The sequence below is a fragment of the Pelodiscus sinensis genome, chromosome 1, assembly GCF_052426305.1.
Source record: "Pelodiscus sinensis isolate ZL-2025 chromosome 1, ASM5242630v1, whole genome shotgun sequence".
NCBI classification, from domain to species: domain Eukaryota; kingdom Metazoa; phylum Chordata; order Testudines; family Trionychidae; genus Pelodiscus; species Pelodiscus sinensis.
The window spans coordinates 251,619,765-251,644,446 of NC_143052.1; the positions used below are offsets into that span (position 1 = coordinate 251,619,765).

The window sequence follows — 24,682 nt, forward strand, 5'->3', positions numbered from 1 at the left end:
TAACTTAAAGCTATGTATTTTCAGACTTCTATTTTTTAAAAGCAGTCACAGTACATATAGTTTAGGGAACATGTGATTTTTCCATTGGAGTTATTAATAGTTGTATGGCCAGATTCTTTATCAAAAGAGTGTAGGCAAGGCTTAGAAATAAGTTACATTATGTTGCCCAAAAGTGTTATCAAGAACTACAGCTAGACTGTGTAATTCGTTTACTTTAATTGCTATCACATGGTGTTTAACTTAATATTTTTGTAGGTCACATTGCTATTTTGTCTGATTCTTAATTAATCAGCAGACTAAAACATGGGTGTGCACTCTAAAGATAAAGATCATCACGAGCATTACATACTGTAGAGAAGAATTTTAATTTCAGACTTTCAAAGCTATAAAAAAGATTTAGATTATGTCATTGCAAATGTTAGAACAAGTTAAGCACTTGATTAGTTAATAATGTTACGGGCCTTTCACATCCATTATGAAACTTCCGTAAATTGAAGATCAAGGTCAGTGCTTTGATGCTGTTACCTCCTATTCTAATTAGTCCAGGGAAGAAGGGACTATGCTGTCATGTAGCTTCTCCAAGAATTATTTTGTGTGATGATTAATTCTTTTGACTGTTTGACATCTATTTTTTAATACTGCTGTGATATAAATAAATGCTACCCTCAGGTAATGTGTAAGTAAAATATTACCTGATTCAATGACGTGGAAAATGAAATTCAATTATCTAACATCATTCATCATTAAGGCAGCTCAGTAGAGATACTTTGTAACTGAACATGTGTGTACACCTCAAACAATTTAAAATTGTTAGGACTCTAGTGAAGACCACTGTGCAATTCTTAATTCTTCAATACTTTCAGTTTTTAGTTTTGGAATTTTCTGCATTTCAAAATTCCAGCAATTATCAGTGTTAAATGTTTCTTTGCCATGTATTACAAGCAACCTTAGGAAAAAATGAATACTAGCTGTACAGTGGTGGTTTTGTGTGCTCTCTGGGGCAATCCGTAACACCTTGCCAGTAAAGATCAATAAATGATGTTTTGTCTAGTCTCATTATGTTGTAATTTCAAATAAACATTCTATAAGATTTATTTTTATGAATACCCCCAGTGAGCCATTTATGGGGGAAGGCGGAATGAATGGTATCTATTAACCAGGCTGTGAGAGGAATATGAAAATCAATGATAGTGACTGATTAAATGAATTTCCTCAGTAAAGTGAAAAGTTCTTGATTCTAATATCAGCACTCTAGTTTTTGAAATGGAAAATAATATTCTCGTGGCATTTGATAAAGAAATAACTTAATAATATAGACCAGGAAATATCAAGAATTCTTAAAATTTAATCAATCAGAAAATTCAGTTTTAACTCTCAAACTATTTTGTAATAAGACAGTGCAAAGGCCGAAAGGTTTTGTTGCTCTTCTATATTGCACAAATTGAGAAAGAACAATTGCTTTTCATTTTTGAAGCTCCTGTAATCAAGTCACATTATCAATTTTTTTAAAAAGGGGGACAATTTCCTATTGTGCACGTAAGTCAGAGGTGACAGAGGAAGAGAGATATTTGGATTGTGGGGAAAAGATATTAATGTCCTCAAATAGTCTCTTTTGACATAGCTAAGCTCCGTCATATAAAGAAGAGCAGAGAAAATATTAAAACATTGCTTCTTGTAAGGATGATGTAAAATATGCTCTAAAGATTATTTTAGGAAAGTTCTATGGCCTGTATATATTAGTAGGTCACAGAGGACCCGTTTCAGCTTGGAATGTATGAAAATGAATCCCATTGAATTTTTTTTTCTTTTAGTTGCCATGTATCGAGAACCATCCTTGCATGATGTTGGAGAAACAGTGCCAAAAGCTGGGGTAACTCCAAGTAAAAGCACAAGTGCATCTGCAATAATGAATGGAGGCAAACCAGTTAACAAGAGTAAGACGACATAGCCAGATCCTCACAGGTGTTGTGACTTACTGAGCTCTGAGTACAGTTGAGCAATTTATCCTTGCTGGACTCTCTCCTACTTCAGTGTCGGTGGATCAGCTTGAGGCAAGTGAAAACTGGCTCTTTGCTGGTTCTGAACTAAATTGTTGCAAGTGGATAAATCTCAACATGTAGCTCCTCCCACAACAAGAAGACACCTGGATAACCAGCTAACTCAGACCATGGAATGCCCTACCAGATATGGAATGCCTTTTTAATATCTTTTCTGTGACTGTGACACTTCATGTGAATGACATACTTCACAAGTACACTTGATACCTTGCCTGCTGACAGTTACCCATAATCCCTTTTTGAGTCCAGTTTCAGCGAAATCCATGTGTTTAAGTTCTATTTTGTAGCACACAGATAATATCAAGTAATTTCTAGTTAGATGCTGTAAACCTCTGCTATTATGGATTTCTCTTCTTCCCTTTTTTACAAGGCTGCTTGCTCCACTGTCTGTGACCTTTTGCAGGGATTGTGTTTCTCTAAAACGTAATTTTTGCAGGTGGCTTTGTTCTGAAAGCAATCAGGGAATCAGGAAGCCTTCAAAACCTATTATGAATTATATCTCCGAAGACTAGGATCATTGTCTCTGACTTAGAATATTGGTAAATGTGAATACACTTTAGTAACAGATACCGTGCTCCTGAGGTTTGCATTATTGTGGAGGGAAAAGTGTCAAACGCAACCCGTAGAAAGTTTTTTGAGACTAGTGTTTGACATCCCCCTATAGTTTCTTTGTGTGTGTGTGTTTTATACATATCACAGGCTTACTGGTAATGGTAACATTTGCCTTGCCCAGCGAGCAAGACCCACTAATTTTTGAGAAAGTGGGTCCAAAGAATTCTGTAGGCCTTGTAGGCCTGAATTAAGGCTCATTTTTCACCTACTAATCCTCATTATTTGAAAAACAATAATTAAGAAGAACAAGAATTGCGCTACCTAAATCCAGTTCAGATATAATCCTTTCCTGTTTTTAATGAACTGAATTTAATGCCATCATTATTTTGGCTGTTTTCCACTCTTACTCAGCAAAGCATGGTCAAGGATGATGACATGTTCTTTTTAGCAGTGCCAATGCAAAAGTTAGTTACAAATTATACTTTAATATTTTTGGTGTTAATTTTTTTTTTAAACTGGGCATATTGGAAAACTTTTTTTTTTTTTTTAGCCCAGCATGAAGAGTCCAGTCCTAAGTATTTCAATCCATAACTCATCACATACCTCTAACCCAGCTTTTTAGGCTGTTCCCATCAAATTGCTAGATAAATGGTGCCTTGCCTTGCATTCTATATATTATACATTCTACTACATGAAACTAGAGGAAATCAAACCCATTATGAGATTGAGTCCTTGAATCATGCTCAGTTGCTTCATGAAACACTTCAGTTAACTGTCATAAAACCAATTTAGAAAAAATAAAAGGGGTAATAAGTTTTAGACAATACAGCAAAGATGCCATTCTAGTGTTAAATGCCGTAGGTAATGAGTTTCAAATATTTAGTTGCATACTTCTAAAAGACTAAAACAAGGCTATTCTGTGTGGGCTTAATAGGCTTTTGCTTCTCAGAAGGAGTGACAAAGACCAAACTGTACCTGAGTTGTGGCAAACTGTGTGACAACCCTCTATTGGCCTCTTGCTGTTATCATTGTGCTAAGAATGATGAAATACATCCTTCCCTTTTGAGCAATTATATTTATGGAAAACTAATTTTCTCATAGCGTTACACAGAGCTCTCTGACAGGCCGCCTGTTGTTTCAAATTCCTGATCTGCTTAGCTGAATACTGATTCAGTATCCATTAGCTCTTCGTGTTGATACAGTTCCATATGGGGATTCCGTTTTCATAAGTAACACAGCCTATTGTTCAAGTAGCTTATTATAATGCTGCCATAAGACAAAGCTACTTTACTGCTGTGACAAAATGTGCATAAAGTAACTTTAGGCCCAGATCATCCCTTCACCTGGTAGTTTAAAGGAGGAAAAAAATCCCCATAAGACACCCTTTATGGTGAGCCTCACATGTCATCCTACCAAGGTGGGTGTGACTTGGGTATTCCCAACACCCAAACAAAAAAGGCTATGAAGTCTCCCCCTAAGGGATCAGTGGGAGGCCAGGATTATCAACATAGCATGCTGCCCTGGCTGTCTGGTTCTGTCATGGCATTGGAGTCTCACTGACCTGACCCCTCCCCCTCCCCGTCTCCCTCGCCCTGTGCTTCCCTCTTCAGGTTGGGAGAGGAGGCAGGCAGAGACGATAATACAAAATCTCTTTTGTGACTAATTGTCACAGGGCTGGTGAGGGAGCCTGTGTGCATTCCTTCCCCTCAGTCTCCAACCTGCCCAGTTTGGACCCTGGACTGCAGAGCGATGGCTCTGTGGAGTCCAGAGGGTAAGACTGTGCCATAGACTTGCCGGAGGTATACACTAAGGATACAGCGAGCACATGCTGGCCCTTTGAATTTCAGCTGTCTGAGACTGGTGTCCCAAGGCCATATCCATTATCATTTTCAACATCTTAGGCAACTATTGCTCTGCCAACCGGATGACTAGTTACAATCAAGGCTGAATTTATTTTTGTAAGTGACTAGTACGTACTGTAAATGTATCACCATGTTTATGTTTCTTTACATGGGTTGTCTGTAAGGGTGTTTAATGGATGTCTTAAAACAAGTTCTTCTAAAGTTTGTTTAAACGTAGAGCACAGGGATCTTTGTTATTTGTGCTTTGGTTACTCCTTTAATTTTGTCTCTTGTCTCATCTGTTGCATGGGAAGAAGATGGCAATGATGAACTGCATGTAGTAGGCTATGCGTATCAAGAACTGTTGGTATGTATTACTAAATTTACATACATATCTGCAAAGAGTTTGCATTGTACAGTTCGTGTTTATTATTTGTTGTATACACAGATGCAACATATTGAATAAAGTATTTATATGAAGGCATATTGAAAAACAAAACAACTTTATCTAGCAAGTAGAATGTGCAAAATGACATTGCACTGGCCACAGTATAGTGAAACCATATAGGCAGGTTGGCAAACTCAAATCTCCCCCTTTACCATGCCAAAGAAAATTTTAGATCCTTGACATATTACCTCTCTTGCTGTTTTCCAGGATAAGACTTCACCATTTTGTTCCCTCTAAAATTTATTTTGCTGTTAAGTGAAAACTATTTTCAACTGTCTGTTACTACTAAAGTACTGTATAGTAAAACTGATGAATTCATTTATATTTACAGATTGTGTGTTTTGTATTTCCATGTACACCAATGTATGCAACTCCCCAGTATACCTGACCTTTTGCATGCAGTGTTTTGTGTTGTTCCTCCCTTTCTTTTATTTAATCCCAGAATGGTCCAAAAAAGAAATCTCAATTTCTTCACTATCACACTACTGCACAGGTAAATTAATAATGCAGAGGTGCATTATCTCTTCATTTTCCCTCAAACAAAATGTTCATTTTTATTTCAGCAAAAATTTTCAAAAGTATCAATCTCGCTCACACATGCATCTCTCTCCCCCTCCCCCAGGTCTAGGTAGATCTGGATAAATTGAACAAAGCACTAATTTTGTTGTGCTTGAAAAGTGTTTTCTAGACTCACAGGATCTCACTCTGGTCATGTTTATGAAAAACTAGATTCGATTCTACAGAGATATCTCAAGTGCTTTGCAGCTCACTTAACACCTCTTTTGCTTCTTGTCCTGTTCTTTAAGCAATGCTCAGATCAATATGTTTATGTACTGTCATTTTTCATCCACATGATCAGTATAACAAAAGTCCACACAAAGGATAAAAAGACCTTTGTTCAGACTGTATTTGTCTGAAAGAATCTTGTAAAGCTCACAACTGTTTACACCTAGAGGGACAAATTCTCTGCTGCTGTAATGTTGGAGCAGTCAGTTAAGTAGACAGTGAGTTTAGCCTATGAATTAAAGGTCTTGTTGATCCATCTGTTCTATGGTACAAATTAGAAATGTTCAACTCCCTTCAGGTTAGAAAAAGTAATAAGAAAATGAGACATGGTAAAACAATTATATTTACATTTAAATGCCCCTTTGGATAGATTCATGATCTGTACAGTACATTTCAAGATTTTTTTCCTGATGTCTAATGCAGATTTCATGCTTTATTTTTTAAAATATACTAAAATCTAGATTCTAGGGCCTGGTCAAAGAAATATTCAACTTAGCTTTATTCATTCCCAGCGTATAGTACGGAATATAATTTAGATGTAAAGTGAGTCGTCATTCCAGGAAGAGAAGGGTAATGCATCGAAAACACCAGGTACATGATTAAATCTCTAGCTACATGCCTCTGAAAGAGAGCTTGATCATGTATCCTCCCGGTAATTCTTTTCCATTGCTAAATCATATATACAAGCAAGACAGTGAATAGCAAGTTTATTTCTGTAACCCAAGAAGATGTTGTATAGAGTGGACACAATCCTACAAAATGCTGAGTGCACTTAGAAATAGTACTGAGCACTTTTCAGATGGTGCCCTTTTTATTACATGAATGGAGAGCTGTGTATGTCTGTGTCCAACATCAAACTCCACACTTATCTAATCAGTTTTCTCTCTCCGTAATTACAGTTTGCTCAAGACCTGGAAGCAGTGATATAATTAGTGTATGTGAATTAGACTGGAAATATTTTTCACTCCCTTGCACCACTTTTTTTTACTTTTACAGTTTCACAACTTAGGCAGACAGAATTTTCACATATTGGAACAATAATATTTATCTTCAAGTCTTATTTTTATAAAAAGGGAATAAGCTGCATAGAATATGTACTGGGACTCATATCACCAGTTTTCTCAGTATGGGAAGGGAAAATGTTCAAGTCACATCAAAAAATGGAAAAGGAAATAGATATCCATTATATTTTGATCAGTCTTAGGGTATGTCTACACAGCAGTGTTATTTCAGAATAACTGATGTTATTCTGAAATAACAAAGAGCGCATCTACACTGCAAGCCATTATTCCAAAATAATGGTGAGCTGGATGACTTATTACAACCTCTGTAACGCTACATTCTTCCTTCAACTTCCTGCAGTGTAGATAGTACCACAAGCCAAATTAAGCTATTCGACTTCAGCTACACAATTGACGTAACTGAAGTTGCATAGTTTAATTCAATTTTAGCCCTGCTGTGTAGACATACCCTTAATAATACTATATGGCTTCTAACAGTTTTTGTGTGATAATTTATATTTAAGTAATCCCAGTTTTGTCCAAATTTTAAAATCAGATACTCTATTACATTTGTCAAAGAATTTAGCTAGCATTTTAAAAATGGGGCTATATTAATCCAACCCAGTAGCTGAAAGTTTAAAAAAATCTGTTGTGGCAATATTTTAAATGATGTCTTACTAGAAATTGGAATTCTATGTTTTTAGTTCACAAACTTAAAAGGAAAACAAACAAAATCAGAAAGTAAAACAAAATATACCAAAGTTACATGACACACAGATGTCCAGCAATTTATGGCCTTACAGAGAATCATTTTCTAATCTAGAAATTCGGCTGTTTGAAATATCATACATAATATACAAAAATTATATCTTTGTTTGATTAGTTTGTTTAAATGGTACCAAGTATCTATTCAATCTAAACAGCATTGATTTTCCTACTTTGTTAGTTGTAGCAAGTACTGTATATAAATGCAGGACATAATAAAGCTTGATTTCCTTTTCTCTTTCATTGACTCAGAAGTACCCACACGTGTAAGACATTTATCTGTGTTAATTTATATATAAATAAAACCAACAAACTTGTGTTTGCCAGTCAAAGACTAGCGTTGGCAAATGGTAAAATGATATATTGAAATACTCTTCTCTGTACAATTTTAAGGATTACAACCATAAAATATAAAATGTGATTTTAAAACTTGTTTTACTTCAAGGTTTGTTTATCCTGTATCAATAGATTTTAGAGCTCTGATATTTTGGTTATCTAAAGAGAGGCAGTAGCAGCTTTTGGGTATAGTTGTCATTATGAATGTGCAGAACTCCCATTAATAAGTCATATACAGACATTTAGAGGTGACTGGTTAGGTCTCCCTGAGAACATGGGCTTTGAAAAAGTACACATTTATGTTTTAAAAAAAATGGGGTCAGAGCAAGAGCAAGCTAAATTGGGAGAAAATGGTTGTTCAAACCTTTCAATAACTGCACTCTACGCTCTCTCACTTTAACTGTTACATGTTCTGTACTGTTGTATTTTCCAATTTAAATAATCAATGTCCTTTCAATAAGAAAACAACTTTCTAGTGTAATGATGGAAATACCCTTTTTAAGTTGCTACACATGTTCCTTATTTCTTAATCTTGTATCAAACTAAAAGCCTGATACGTGACATCTAAATCACAACATAACAATAGCAATGTTTGATAATTTTTTGTGATTTAATCGTATTTCACAATATGTAATCACTTTTCAAAAGAAAATGTATGTATTTTTTTTCGCTCTGAAGAATTAAAGGGCTGCCAAACCTACATGAAGGGAATAAAAGATTCAAATGTAAATAACTTAGGGAAGTCCCAAAATAGTTGTGCATTTTTCATAATTCAATGTGAATTTCACACTGAGCAGCATTTCACCATTGACAAGAAATAAAAATTTTGTTCATAGCACTACACTGTTTGTGTTTACTGTTTGAAATCCACAATTAAATGATTTTGTTTCCATCATCTGAATATCTTTCACCGACAGCAGTGTGCTCTACAATGTAACTGATTTTCTAATTCAGTTGACCTTTAGGCTCCCAGCTTTTATACAAGTAGTAAGATTCAATTATTATCATATGTGATAGTGTAATCTGTTCCTAAAAGCATACAGAATTGGCATCCTAGAAGTTATCAATATTACATTTCCATGTGCTTTTCTTTTTAAGATGAGTAGGTAAGTATACATACATAACACTATGATAAAAGTACATACAAGTTATAAGATATTTATTAAATATATCAACTCATTTATCTTGATTTTTTAAAAAAAATCTTAACCTACAGGTTATGTATTTGCAAATGTAGTATGAAGACTAGATAACCAGCTTAAAGATATTTTAACCACAGAAATCAATAGTGTTTGTTTTTAATGTGTCTGTTCTAGCAATGGGCTCTGGTTGTATAATTTGGATCGCTAACCTAAATCTCTGGGGTTGTTCACATATTTGGATCAGAGTTATGCAACTGCAGTTCTCCTGATAAAAAATTAAAATAATTAGTTTTAATGAGCAATTTGCAGCTTCCCATGTTATTGGAGCTGAGAAATAATCAGAATTAGAAGGAAAAAAGTCAAGGCAAATAATAATAATATATTTGACCAATACTGAAAATGGCATCATATACAATTTTTGATAAATATCCAGACAGCTCTACTCTTTTATTTGTATGCCATTTCCTTACATAATGGTGTCAAGATTTTAAAACAAAGTAAATTGTGCAATAAAGCTTGTATTTTTTCACTGGAGCCAGGAATTCAACCTTAAGGCTACATCTACACTGGCAGCTTCTTGCACAAGAACTCTTTTGTAGAAGAGTTCTTGTGCAAAAACTCTTCCACAAGAGAGCGTCTACACTGGCATGTTCTTTTGCGCAAGAGCATCCATGGCAGTGTAGACGCTATCTTCCGCAAGAAACCTCTGATGGCCATTTTAACCACAGGGGCTTCTTGTGCAAGAAATTCATGTTGCCTGTCTACACTGGCCTCTTCTGGAAGAGCTCTTGCGAAAGAGGGCTTCTTCCTGAGAGGGAGCATCAGAGTTCTCACGCAAGAAGCCCTGATTTTCTACAGTACAACGTCAGTTTACTTGTGCAAGAACGCGCGGCCAGTGTAGACAGGCGGCATGTTTTTGCACAAGAGCGGCTATTTTCGCACAAGAACACGCCAGTGTAGACACAGCCTAAGACTTTTAAGGTCAGTCCAACTCCCACTGAAGTCAATGGGAGTATTGCAAATGATTTTACTAAGAGCAGAAGTAGGCCTGCAGTTGATTATGAAATACAGAAGCTTACATTAGTCTGTTTGAATATTTGTAGTGGTTATTCTATGTGTTTTGCCTTTCATTTAATTGCTCTAGCAGCCTAAAAAAACCAAACCAAACCCATCAGTCCTTGGTGCTCCATATTCTCATTAAGGGTATTCTGTCCCAAGCCAGATTTCACAAGCATTCCCATTCCATCCTTCCCAGCATTCACAATTTCCACAGCTACATACACCATTGCCTAGAACAAAATGAACAGGGACAATTACCATGATTGAAATGCAGTGCATCAAACTGTTGTTACGTGAAGAAACAAGCCATAATAAAAATTTTTATTGTCCCTTTGCATATTTTTTGTAAAGAAAGGTCTTTACATATGATTAAGCCACCACCAAAACCTTGCATTTTCAAACAACTAATGGTATGTTTACAGCAGTTCCATCAGCAGAATAATAAATAATGCAATTATTCCAACATGGGGTGGACCCAACCTATTTCTATGCTGTTTTCGGGCATGTCTACACAGCAGGGCAAAAGTCAAATTAAGCTACTCAACTTGAGCCACGTCAATTGCTTGGCTTCAGTCGAAATAGCTTAATTCGGCTTTTGGTGCTATCTACACAGCAGGAAGTTGAAGGAAGAATACTCTTCCTTAGACTTCCCTTACTCCTAAAAAAAATGAGGCTTACAGGATCTTTTGAAAAAGGCTTTTCTTTTCAAAAGAACCGCATTTAGACCACTGTTTCACTTTCGAGATAGAGTTTTTTTTTCAAAAAACCTCTGCCGTAATACAATTATGCAAATGAAGTGCAGGAAATTCAAATCCTGGCTTCATTTGCAATTTTGATATGTCTAATTTACATTCCTCTTTCAAAAGAGGGATGTAGTCTAGACATATTTTAAAATAATGGCTAACAGCTTGCAGTATAGACACGCTCTTTGTTATTTCGGAATAACATCATTTATTTCAAAATAACACTGCCGTATAGCCTTTGTGTTCACACAACACTTCAAGGTGTAAGGAAAAAAACAGAACTATTTTAACTGAAGTTAAACTTTTGCAATGAGAATAGTAATTTAATAAGTCTTTGAACTTGAAAAGTACCTTTTTCCGCTGAGGAAAAATAGATTAATGAAATCTCTCTGTGATAGGGAATTATCCCTACTTTGCAGATGGAGAAACTTAGGCACAGAGGGTACGTCTAGACTACAAGCCTCTTTCAAAAGAGGCTTTTTCAAAAGAATCTTTTGAAAAAGCCTCTTTCGAAAGAGAGCATCTAGACTGCAAGCTCTTCTTTCGAAAAAGTGGCTCACTTTTTTGAAAGGAGAGCACCCAGGCAGTCTGGATGCTCTGTTTCGAAAAAGCTCTGTTTGCATTCAAGAACGCCTTTTTTCGAAAGAACACTTTAAAAAAAAAGGCGTTATTCCTCATGAAATGAGGATTACCGCCATCGAAAGAAAAGCCGCGTTCTTTCAATTTAATTTCGAAAGAACGCGGCTGTAGTCAAGATGCAGGTGAAGTTTTTTCAAAAAAACCCTGCAGTCTAGACACAGCCAGAGAGGGTAAGGCCAATACTTTCAAACCCCTCCATCACTTGTGGATAACAAACTCAAGTGGAGTGAGGGAAAAATCAGGCCTTAGGCATCTCAAGTTGGGCACTCAAAAACAACGTTTTTGAAAATTTAGTCAGCCAAGGAATAAATTGCAGATTTTGAATAGAACCCGAAGCTCCCAACTCCATCATTCATGCTCTGATACCCTTCCGTTTATTCTCTGTTTAAGCTAACACATTGCTCTGTCTTCTGCCACCTCTGTATATAACAGCTAATAAAAGAACATTACTAAGCAAAGATTTTTCAAGGTGGAAAGTTGCAGATTGTCTTCTAAGATTTTCATCATAGAATGCATAGCAAGATAATGGAACAGATCACATGTTCTAGCTGTCACTAGATTTCTTACTCCCTTCTCTGTTAAAAGCAAGTGTTTGCAATCTACCCATTTCCCTTTGCATCTGCCATCTAAACCCTGAGATAGGTACAAAAGACTTTAGTCAGCATCCAACACGTCATAAAAACTTAATCATCTCTGCTTCCCGGTACAAGACTATTCCCCTCATTATAATATAAGCACCTGCTCCTGCTGCATTACTAAGAGTTACCAGACTAAATGGTTTGTAAATGCATTACATATATCATAGAAAATGAGGTAAAGATGGTTCTAGCAACAGAAACAACTGAATCACTACCTTCTCAAACATGTTCATTTCCGTACAGGGACAGGTGGTAGACAAAGCATTTCCCTTTTTGGATGAATCTCACAAGGGATTTAATTATTGGTCTTTATGCTTAGGATTTCAGTTTTCCTTGCAAAATGTTAAACTGATTACACATCACAGCACAAAGCAACACGCTCTTAACAGCTAAAATGATTTTAATAATAGGAAACTGCTCCTCCTTTCCATCAATGAACAAAGAGAATTTGCTGGGTTGTGTCTAACTTAGCATTCATGCATACTCTGCTCTCAGAGCAATTAAGGATTAGTTGGTACTGCACCTGTGCAAATGAGACCATCATGTTTGTCACAGTCTCGGTCATCACATTCACAAAATTCCCCTGAAATGTACCATTCCTGGGGTGAACATATGCACTTTCCACAGTGACAGGAACCTGAAATTACAAAGATTATTACTTGCAATCATAGGGCACCATCACTTTTCAGGCTGGGAAATAACAGCTCAGACACATGAACAATTACCATCTAACAAGCTATTGTCTAAAAGAAGATAATCAAGATAAAAGCTTATTGAATAGAATGATCCTTTAGCGGTCAGCCTGAGTATAAAGCGGTATTCTATGTAATGCCTTGATTTCTGCCTTTATTTATTCAGCACTCACATTTAGAGGTTTCCCTTTTCTTCCAGAGCTCCACAATCAAGGCTACTTCTCCTGGAGCTGTTCTGCTTTGTGGCTAGATGAGCCAAAATCATGCCTGTTCCAACCTTACTGAAGTCAATAACATTGCATCAGGATGAAAAATGGCCCAAGGTGCTTCAGGCATACATACAGCACTTTGCTAGTCTCTGACCTTTGTTTTCCATTTGTTTTGGATTCCTACAGGTTGGATTTTCAAAAAGCCTAAGTGCTTTAGGAATATAGGCTACATTGACTTTCAATAAGATATGCTCCCAAGTTACTTGGACGCTTTTGTAAAATCCCACTTAAGTTTCAAGAGCCTTTCTGTATTCTAATAGGGAGTCACCAACATGTGTCACCAACACAAAATAGAGAAACACGTGATCCTGCCCCAGAGAATATGCAATATAACTTAGACAAAGTTACTTAATTCACAGAAATCTACACAGAGCCTGAGCTAAAAATCGATTGCAGTCAATTTTGCATCTTTCCATTAAGTTTAGGTCCACGGTCAAAACTCAAAGTGGAACCTTTCCTTTAAAATGTTGAGCTGTGTAATTGTAGAACATTCCCCAGAAAAATCTCCACAACAAACCCAGTGCTATGTATCAGTTGAACCAATTTCTATTCATTAAAATCTTCAGAGTAGCACTGGTATTGACCCTCTTTAAAATGTAACAATCACTGATTTACTTTAGGCTGATCAGAGTTAATTTACTGCATTATTGTAGGGGTAAGTGGTCTTAAATTACAACATATTGTAATATACAAATAGGACTTGGGAACAGATTTAGCATGCATTTATCATTCATTTATTTAACATGCTACCTATTATGCCGTGGGAATAGGGAAAAACTAACTTTCGTTCCAAGGGTAAAATATTCATTGCATGAAGATGCCATGAAGGAAATCACATACAGTAAGGGAATTTCAAGATCAATGTACTGACTCATCTTATATTTCATTATGTTATTGAGCCTGATTTAAGCCAAGTGTTTCTATTTCCACATCAGCTCCAAAACACCAACAGCTGCACATGTTGATGCCAAAAAGAGCCAAACAACTGTACATTTTAGCAAGAAACACTGCTAACCAAGGCTTATTAAAGGCAACATAATACTGTAAATGTAACATGTAACCAGAACTTTAAAAATTCAGCTTCCATAATGTTTCAGTATGTTACTAAACTCTTTCCTGCACACAGATAGCATGATGCCTTGGGAGCCTCTACACTTTAATTTAAAATAGGATAATTAGTTAGGGTAGTTTTTGTTGTAATTCTGGCCAGATCCTTTTTGTCTCCCTGACTAACCTCAGTTCTGCATAAGTCACAGCAACCATCTGCTGCCCTCCAGCTATTTCTGATGAAGCAGCAGCACGGTGGGTATTTCTGTTTTCCCTGGTGAGAATATTTACTACAAGCGGTGAGCCAAGATATTGAAAAGTGACTAGTAATTGGGTGTCCTATTTGATGTACATGAAAGAGGACTCATTTTTAGACAATTCTAAACAGTCATCTTCTGAAAACGAGTATCATGAGTTGAACATCTAAACACTGAGGCATTCTCCTCCCCCGCCCCCCATCAGTTGTCACTTTTGTAAAATCTTGGCCATCATTCCTGGAAACATTTAATACCTAGGAATATAGGTACTCACTAGCGCATGGACTACTGACTAGGCAGTTCTTTCACAACTAACTGGCATGTAGGGAACTCTCTCAGTGTTCGGCCTTACAGTAGGTGTTCTGGGGTCAGAGAATGGGTGGGGCCAGGCTGGTGGTTTGGGAAGGCAATGCTTTCCCCCGCCTATTATACCCACTGTTCCTGTAGGTGTCTACGGTTAAGGTCCCAAATCTGTATGAAGGGGGAAAATTTGCAGATGTGCCTATGGCCAGGGCTACACTCATAAGCTTTATCTCCTGGTAAAACTATTTCCACTGGGGGGAGGGTGACTTTATTTTGATTGATTTAGTTATAGCAGAAAACCCCCTAGTGTGGTTTATACTGGCAATAGCAGCATAGTTATTCACCATCCCATAACAGAATAAGCTACACCAGTATAAACACCATTAGACAGATATGACGACTTCTACACTAGCAGGATGTCCTGTTTTAACTATATTATTACATAATTTATAGTTAAAATGGTATCCGTTCTATGTGTAGACATATTCAGTGTGACTGGCACACAGCCTCCACTGGCGCTCAGTCTTTCAGTGGGAGTTGTGCTCTTAAATCAAAACCATGTCTGAACAAAAAAAAAATCTCGTTTGTGTAACCCACATACCTACTGGTGTCCCACCGCATGGCACTTAGACCACTTACACAGGGACAGAATGGCTGCGTCTAGACTGCAAAAATGGCCACTTCTGTGCAAAAACTTGCCAGCTGTCTACACTGGCCACTTGATTTTGCGCAAAAGCACTGACGTTCTACTGTCTGAAATCAGTGCTTCTTGCGCAAATGCTTTGGCGTTCCCGTTCGGGCAAAAATCCTTTTCCAGAAATGTTTTTGCACAAAAGGGCCACTGTAGACAACGCGGTATTGTTTTGCGCAAAAAAAGCCCTGATCGCGAAAATGGCGATCGGGGCTTTCTTGAGCAAAACCACATCTAGATTGGCACGGATGCTTTTCCACAAAATGTGCTTTTGCGCAAAAGCATCCATGCCAATCTAAACGCTCTTTTCCACAAATGCTTATAACAGAAAAACTTTTCCGTTAAAAGAATTTGCAGAAAATCATGCCAGTCTAGACGTAGCCAATGAGTTTGCTCTACAGCGTTAGCTGAAAGGCAGCTGGCTTTTCGCACCAGCTGTACAGGCTCATGCAGCAAGTGCCAGATTTAGTTCTACCCGTTGGAGTTATACTTGTTGCCTAAATAGCCATTTAGAGGCCTTAGGCAAGCAGATTTAAAATTTTTGTCCCTAAACAGCTGGGTAAAACTTACAGCAACCATCAGGCGACTCCAACTTACATGGCAGACCACAATCTGCCCAGCCCCAGCATCAACATTATATCTTCTTGTCTGTCCACTCCCTGGCTCTATGCTAAATGCAGTTTGGCAAGATGTGAAGATCTGACCCCAAACAAACAGGTTCAAGCTGCAGGGTCAGACTGTATGATCAGGCTAAGGTGGTCTCAGAGCAGGAGCTGGAGCTTGGGAATAAGGACTAGCTGCTCAACTGTTTTGCCTGGAAAATTACAATTTTTTTTGTTCACACTTATTAAGGCTCATAACAAGCTTTCTGGGTTTTTTTAATCATTTCAGTTCACCTGAACTATTTCCAATAATAATCACCCTCAGCCCACATCTCTGCAGAGAAGAATTTTAGTCTCTGGTTAAAATGGAATAAATCCATGAGATCACTGGTCTCCTGTACACATTTCAAGGTGAAGACACACATGTTTGATAAAAATAATGGTGAAATTGTTTCAATTCCTCCTTCAGCAGCTTGCTTAAGGGTGGAAAGGCCTCATTTTCTACAGTATTGGGCCGGTGAGGGAAAATAAACAGCATAACTGTGATGGAGGGTTCCTCTCACATGAGCCTGGCAAGGGAGTCAATTACATGCACAGGCCACAACTAGTGTTCCCTCTAAGATGTGCAGCAGCACAGCTTCACGGGTGATTAATCAGCCCCACTCAGTCAGTCAGCTCCTTGCATGGAGCCCTGAGCCTCTGACTGGGCGGGGCTGATTAATCACCCATGAAGCTGTGCTGCTGCACACCACAAATGAGAGGAATTAGATGGCCTACGTGACCCCACAGTGATGGCGAAGCCCTGCTGAGAAAAAACAGGCACAACCAGTATCAAGCCAGGAAGCCTATGGTGGGGAAGGGAGGGAGTCTTCAGACACTCTCTGGGCACTAGAGTAGGAAGGGAAGAAACCCCAGGGGAGCATAGAAATCCTTGGGGATCCAGCCCTGAAGGAAAGGTTTCCCCAGAACGCGGTGGAATGAAAGCCTGAGAGGTGGAATAGGCAAAGACTCTGAAACACAACAGCAAGTCAGGATGTTGCAGACACTGGCTGCTGGTTGGACAGTCCCTAAGGTAGAACCCAAAGTAAAGGATGGACCCAGGTTCCCCTACCAGCTACTGGGGAAGTAGAAGAGTCAGGACAGTGGGAGCGGGGAAGAAGACTGCCATTTTGGACGGACAGGCTTTGATAATCTCTGGAAGGGAAAACACACAGCAAGCTGGCCAGGAAGCCAAGTCACAAAGAGAGAGCACCCTGAGTCACAGAAGGGGGCAGGCAGCCGAGTGCACCAATAAGCAACAGAAAGGGGAGGAGCTAGTTCTCAGAGCAGCCAGGAGGTGTGTACGTACACACACACACACACACACACCCAGCCAGCTCTTTAGTCTATTTACATTCCTTTTGCACTAACTTAAAACTGGTTGTTAATTGATGCCAAGGAATGCCCCCAGCTAGCTTACAGCCAGCTGCTCCTGCTCCCTGTCTGCACAGGGGAGGGATGGGAGAAGGAGTGGCATGACAGGAGCAGGTGGAGTCACTCCAGCACCAGCAACATCGGCCCCTGGATACCATTGCAGTTGGCCTAAATTGGTACTGGCTGCTGTAGCTTATGCAAGAGGTTGGTTCAGCCTCCCACTCCCCAGCCCTTGCAAGCTCCAGCTTCAGGGAAAGCAGGAGATCTGATGGGAACCATGTTTCATCTCCCCCATTGTTCAGCTGTAATGTGTATGTGTGAGGTGTATTTTTAAGTAGGTGCTTTGCACTGTAGCAAGCCAAAACCCCTCTTTCCAGTGAAATAAATTGAACACCCTGAACAAGCTTAGTTTCACTGTATTTCAGAAGCATCTGATAATCACTTCTCTCTCGATGCCAAACCTGTACAGCTGGATTCATATAAAGACAGCCTGGACTTCCAGCTGGAGATTTGGGGGGAAAAGCAAACAGTGTAGATAATGTTTTAAAAGTTTTAAAAGGGAGCTTGTGGGTATTTCCAAAGTCTTGCTTCCCCCTCGCATGGGATGTGGAGACAGCTAGGTGGGGTGTGTGTGTGTGTGTGTGTGTGTGTGTGTGTGTGTGTGTGTGTGTGTGAGAGAGAGAGATTTCTGAACAAGCATAGCAAGTGCTGCTGTTCAAAATGTACCCCACAGTGCTCTGTGAAGCACTATGCCTGCCTTTATTATCACCACAGTGCCACAGGCAGCCCTTGCCACTCAGCAGTGCTCAATCAAATAGCATAATTTAGTCACAGACTACAACTACCCACGACAGGCACAGACAAATAAACAGCTCTGCGAAATCCCATGCTGTTAGCAAATTGCACCGGGGATGAGAGCAGTTAAATGCTTTTGCATATAGTGGGTGTTCGACACAGTGGGTGTGATAACAAGGTTAGGAGCATTATGAAGCCAGTTATAACAGCCCTCGAACAATGGGTGACCTTAGAAGAAAGTGTTACTAAACAACAGCCCACGCCCATACATTTTTAATCTTCCAGAAGAGTGATGCAGGGTAGCTCAGCTACCAGTGCTTTGCTTACCCTTTCCTGAGCACAATACGCCGTTGGCTGATTCACAAAAGCTTTTGCTCTCATCTTCTGTCATATTGCACTTTCTTGGATGTTGACACAACTTTCCAAACCATCCGTCCTCACAAATGCATCGCCCGCAAGAACAGAGGCCACGGCCTGCAATGACAGCAGGGGAACAAGCATGTTACAGAGGCAGGAGAAATTACCTAATTTTGTAGTGGAGGCAACTATCGATCCTTTTAGTCAGATCAGCATGGAATTGCTTAACTGAACCCTCAGACAGGGCTCATTCTGGGTCAGACTATGCTGGTAAGGCATGCCCATGAGACAGGAAGCAGTACCATCTTTGGCCGTCCTGGCCTTGTGCTAGGCAAGGTGGCCCAGTAATGTACAGAATGACTGGGCTGTGGCTTCTAGACACCCTGTCCCCAGCTCTTCTCCCTTGAAAAGCCCTTGCCCCCCTCCGCCTCCTGTGGCTTCTTTCCCTACATTCCACAGATCTTAAAGCAAAGGGTGGGACTTGAAAGGGTGTTGAGGTAGATAACTATGAGATTGCTGGCTTAGGAGAGTGAGAGAGTAGGATGATAGCTGGTCAGAGACAGGAGGAAGGTGAAGGCAGCCAGAAAGCTGGAGTTTGGAGTTTTTTGCCTTTTGTCAAACTTTTGAGAAGTGCTTTCCTGAGGAGAGCAGTGGGCACAGACTTCTCCTCAGTCATAACTTCCACATTGTTAACTCACACTAAGCCCATCATTACCGACCTCCACCACTGACAGGCATCCCGGTGCAAAGTCTGGGAGATGCCACTTGTGCTACTGCAATTACAGTACCTCACACTGTCTTGTTACAGCAAAGATAAGGAGCAAATGGCAAAATAACACAAAGGATGCCTTTTGTAAGCACAGAGGGGCCTGAATGTAGGCATTAAGGCAGAATCCTAATGTCAGAGGGCATGCAGAGGAAGGGTGCAAGGCAGAACAGGAATCCACTATGGATTCCTTGGGATAGAATCATAGAACATTAGAACTGAAAGGGTCCTACCAAATTCACAAGGTATTTTGGGTTGATTTCATGGTTATAGGTTTTTAAAAATCATAAATTTCATGATTTCAATTATTTAAATCTGAATTTTCCTGGTGCTATAATTGTAGGAGTCCTGGCCCAAAAGGGGAGCTTGGGGCTCAGAAGATTATTTCAGGGAGGTTGCGGAACTGCTATCCTTACTTCTGCACTACTGTGGCAGCAGCACTGTCTTCAAAGCAGGGCCAGGAGCCCAGCTCTGAAGGTAGAGTCACCTCCAGCAGCACCGTAAAAGAAAGGATGGCCTGGAATGGTATTGCCACCTTTACTTCTGCACTGCTGCCTACAGAGCTGGGCCCTCCGTCAGCAGCTGCCATGCTGTGACCATCTAGCTCTGAAGGTAGCAGTGTAGAAGTAAAGGGGAATGGTATGGTATTGCCACCCTTATTCCTGCTCTACTGGTGGTGGGAAGCTGTTTTCAGAGCTGGATGCTTGGCCAACACCTGACTTTCTGCTCTGCAGGCAATGCATACCTAAGGGTGGCAATATGAGGAACCCCCCTTAAAATAACCTTGCCACCTTCCCTGTAACTCCCTTTTAGTTTAGAACCTCTATTTGAGAAATGCTGGTCTCCCCTGTGAACTCTGTATAGCATAGGGTAAAAGCACTCAAAATGCCAGATTTCACAGGGGGAGATGAGATTTCATGACCGATGATGTATTTTTCATAGTCATGAATTTGGTGGGGCCCCTAGATATATAATTTGGAAGGGGCTGATTAACCAGAAGCACAAAGGATATAGGGAAGAGAAAGAGCTGGACAGAAGAAAGGTTAAAAGGTAGGAAAGGAGGGAACATGTAAAGCAAATAGGGAGACAATCAGTACAGCCAATGAACGGATGGAAAACGAGGCCTGGTAAATAACAGGACAAGCAAGTGAGGGAAATACACTGAAATGTGTGAGAGCAAGTGCCTAGACCACGAAAAGAGTGAAAGAAAGGGAGCAGCAGAACTGGGCAGAGTGATTTATTCAGGGCCAAGGGGGAAGAGAAAGAAGTGACAGACAGGTGAATAGAAAACTGAGAGCACAAGCCAGAAAAGGAAAGGGAGCAACAAATAGGAAAACCTGAAAGCAGGCAGATGATGAGAAAGACCTAAAGAAATGGAGAATAATGCAAGGAAGAAAGAAATGCCACAAAGCCGAAAGCTTAGTACATTATATTGAATGTATTCACATTTCTAGACCTCCCGGCCTTTCTGTGGAGGAAAAGGGAATTCCTTAACTTATACATTTGCAGGGCTTTGAAGATGGAGGGTGCACACTATCAGCAATTATTATAACACAACTATTATAAGGGCAAAGGAGATGAAAAGGAAGGGCTTAGGACTGATTGTGTTGGAGGTCTGGGCAAAGGGAACTTGTGCGAGGACCTCTCTGTGGGTTGGTGGGAAAAGGAGAGAAATACCAGCACTTTTATGTTGCTAATTTGGGCACAGATCCCAAGGTAACGATGCAGCGTAACATGATAAATTTTGAAGTAGCATGGGAGAAAGACCCAAAGGGGAGACAAACCATGTAAAATGGATTTCCTCAGCTCTTTACTGATAACCAACTTCTTTGTTAATTTTTGGAGCTGTTCTTATTCACAGACATCAAGCTACTCATGTTTCTATTTGAAATCTAGGTATGTAACAGCTACTAGTCTAGCAACTTCATTGCACAGTGACCCCCTTCTGACAAGAGAGATTATTGCACAACCCCAGTGCCCTGTGTTACTCAGAATAGCTAATATTTTAAATAAAAAATGCATGACATGTCATATCAATGAAATACTTTAATTTACAAGACAATCTTTATATCCAGCAGTAAAAAGTAAATTTGCATAAAAATAAATGAGGGGTCACCTTTCATTGATGAGCACAAATCCTTGAAGGGGATTCTGGGTGGCTGAGGCAAAGCTGGAGATCATCTTCAATAGTAAAATGAGATTTATATTTGTTTTTCATTAAAGTCAGTTCTGATACACTGGCTTCACACAGGTAGGTGGAAGAAAATGGCATGAGGGCTTTCAAAGCTGCAGGTGACATGCACAGAAATCCAGACATTAGCAAGAGATTGTTCAGAAAATCTCAGCATCAATGTCTCATCACAGGAAAGCTCCATTAATGTTTCTTTAATGGAAGTGACATAACAGCACTTGGAATTCCTTCTGCATTAATCCACACCTCTGTTTTCTGATCCTTTTCAGGAAAGCACTCCCAAAACTGCAACTTAAGCCTTTTCAGGTGACTGATAATAATGGGTTGCAGGTCATGTTTTGGCAAGGCACTTGCATTCCAAAGTTATCCAGTAACAAACTGCATCCGAACTGCCACTGTCCATATGAGCACACCACAAGGAAAGATTTGTGATCCAACTTTCAATTTCTTTGCAAAAGAGAAGACAGAATTGTCTTGTACTTGAAGAGAAGCATGCAACACATTTAGGCATTCAAAAATGTCTGCCACGTAAGCTAGCAAAGTAAGCCACTTGATATCTGCAAACTTTTTGGCCAATGGGAATTATTTCCTCCCTGAGCTCAGCTCAACAAATGATTGGGAACCTTTCCTTGAGACAGACACTGAAATGCTGTGCAGTAAAGTAACTGGTGGTGCTCAGCTCCCATTTCATCACACAAAGCTCTAGACATACACTTGTTGCGCTACTTTCGATGACGTGGATTCTTCAAACAGCTTCCTCAAGAACTCATTTTACAGTGGGTGGCATTTCTTTGCAACTGGGGCTTGCCTGTGTATAATACAGTGAGCCCAAACTGCTTGAAGTCTGCCCTTGGGTGACTAGCCTGCTGTTTTTTCAAGTCATTGTGAGAACACTGTCACTGCAAATTCCTGCACAGTGCTGCCTTTCCAAGCCAGAATCAGAGACAAAGTCACTTATGCAAAGAGCTGTTCCCCTGCACCACATTATGATAATGGCTTGCAGAACAGAAATCCTTCTCGGAATTTTTGGTCATTCTCAAATTGTATGCGTGTCAGAAGCTGAGCAGTACCAATTGCCAAAATCAAGCAAAGTCTTTTCCCCCTGTTTAAATTGATGAAACAATCTCCTTTTCACTCACATCATTTGCCATATTGTGAACGTGTCTGGCAACAGTTATGTTAGAGACAGGAATCGAATCAAGTTGAGTCAATGCACCTTGCCCCACTTTCTTGGGGTAAAAAATGTTTCTCCAATTGCATGTGGCATCACAATTTTAACTATACAGTACACTGCAGCAAAAGATGCCTCAAGAGCTCTCTCACTTACTTTACCTGCCTCTCTCAGTACTGATGTCTGACCCTTTAGCTCTCACTAGAAAAACAAACGAACATCTTTTTTTAAAAAGACGATTGGGCCCATGTCTTCAAGTTCTGCAACATTTGAGATGGCTTTAAACCCTCCTCTGCAAACATTTCACCTCACACTTATGTAAATCCATATTCCAAATATTTTGAATCATATTCGTGGATTCTTGGCTTTTTATTACTGAATCCTTGTCCGCCCATCCTTTGCTGCATCTGGCAATTGACTCCTCTTCATTACTCCCACTTTCTTCACTTTTCCTCAGAAAATGGTTCATTGTTAAAATTACTTCTATATCAACTTTTCAAAATGGTTTCAGTGCATGTACTGAGTGGGCTGCCAAGTACCTCAATACCGGAAATGAGGCAGGGGACCTGCAGGGGATGAAAACCAGGGCAAATACAGAGCTGCAAGCACATGAGGAGGAGGCCAAACTAAACTGCTTGGGCTTGAAGCCCTGCCCAGGGAGTCTTAGGCATAGTTGCAGGCTGAGGCTTCAGCTGCCTCAGGAGATGTTGACTGGATGGGGCTTCAGCCTCCAGGGGTGATGCAGGCTGGCTGTGGCTTCAGCCTCTGACCCTGGGCCACCTGGGAACTTGGGGGGCTGGATGGATCTTCAGGCTCCCTTTGCCTGTAGACCTCTGGGCTAGGGCTTCTGTACAGGCAACCCCATCAAAATGGGGTCACAGCCCATGCTTTGTGCTCTAGACCATACAATGATTATTTCTTCATTATACATCTTAAGTGTACAAAGTGAAATGCTCAATACCCACATACTTCATGGTACCTGGCCCGAAGGTACTCATGGTTGTTTCTGCACTCACCTTCACAAATATCAATTTGTCTGTATATGTTTAACGTGTATATAAAGCAGTATGTATCAGTAAATCATTAAGAATAAACAATGTTGTGACATTTTAGCTTCCATTTGAAGTTGGTAAGAACGTGATTTGTGCTACATACCATAGAAGGATAAAGGTGACAGCCATCTGTTTTTCCCATATCCTTCTGCCATCTAAACCATAGCAGTGTGGCTATGTCTGCACTGGCATGATTTTCCAGAAATGCTTTTAACGGAAAAGTTTTCCGTTAAAAGCATTTTTGGAAAAGAGCATCTAGATTGGCAAAGATGCTTTTCCGCAAAAGCACTTTTTGCGGAAAAGCGTCTGTGCCAATCTAGACGCAATTTTGTGCAAAAAAGCCCCGATCGCCATTTTAGCCATCGGGGCTTTTTTGTGCAAAACAGTACTGTGCTGTCTACACTGGCCCTCGTGCGCAAATGATTTGCGCAAGAAGGCTTTTTCCCGAACGAGAGCAGCACAGTATTTCCGCAAGAACACTGATGATCTTACATGAGATTGTCAGTGTTCTTGTGGAAATTCAAGCGGCCAGTGTAGACAGCTGGCAAGTTTTTCTGCAAAAGCAGATGATTTTGCAGAAAAACTTGCCAGTCTATGTTTTATCATTATGACCAAGTTTCTCCAAGGGAATTTTGTCTTTTAGACTTTGCTTTTCTTTAGCAAGATCTGGATTAGAATGTTAAAATATTTCAAATATTGAAGTACTAATTATTCAATACATTAAATAGGACTTGCTTGCTGGAAAATTATTTTTGGAGGTGCAAATACTTGTACTCCTTCAAGCACAAGACTTTGAATGTGTAATTCACATTGACTTCCTTGTGCCTGAACCTTATCTGTGGTTTATAAAAGGCAGAAAATGATCACATCTGCATAAATACTGCACAAGTCCAGTTAAAAGTGTTGTAACTTATGGTTTGGTTAGAAAGAGTTTTTGTTGTTTTTTAATTGGACTTGTGCAATAGTTTTGCTGATGTGGCCATTCTCTGCCTTCTACCTACCAGACAGGTATTTCTTTAGTGCAGGGGTAGGCAAGAGGTGGCCAGCAGGTCAGGTGCGACCTGCCACG

At 39.7% G+C, this 24,682-nt stretch overlaps 2 protein-coding genes across 2 annotated transcripts in view; one reads left to right on the forward strand and one right to left on the reverse strand.

The window, feature by feature from the left end:
- FGF14 (fibroblast growth factor 14) overlaps positions 1-4,012 on the forward strand; it is a 188,197-nt gene extending 184,185 nt beyond the window's left edge. The window contains exon 5 of the mRNA XM_006114810.5: positions 1,812-4,012. Within this exon, the coding sequence (XP_006114872.2) occupies positions 1,812-1,948 (137 nt within the window). The 3' untranslated portion in view covers positions 1,949-4,012. The remainder of the gene's footprint in view (positions 1-1,811) is intronic.
- An 852-nt stretch (positions 4,013-4,864) lies between these two features.
- ITGBL1 (integrin subunit beta like 1) overlaps positions 4,865-24,682 on the reverse strand; it is a 261,334-nt gene continuing 241,516 nt past the window's right edge. Inside the window, exons 9-11 of the mRNA XM_075918746.2 lie at positions 18,404-18,550; positions 12,531-12,644; positions 4,865-10,217 (exon numbers count right to left, since the gene is read on the reverse strand). Coding sequence (XP_075774861.1) covers positions 10,126-10,217; positions 12,531-12,644; positions 18,404-18,550 — 353 coding nt within the window. The 3' untranslated portion in view covers positions 4,865-10,125. The remainder of the gene's footprint in view (positions 10,218-12,530; positions 12,645-18,403; positions 18,551-24,682) is intronic.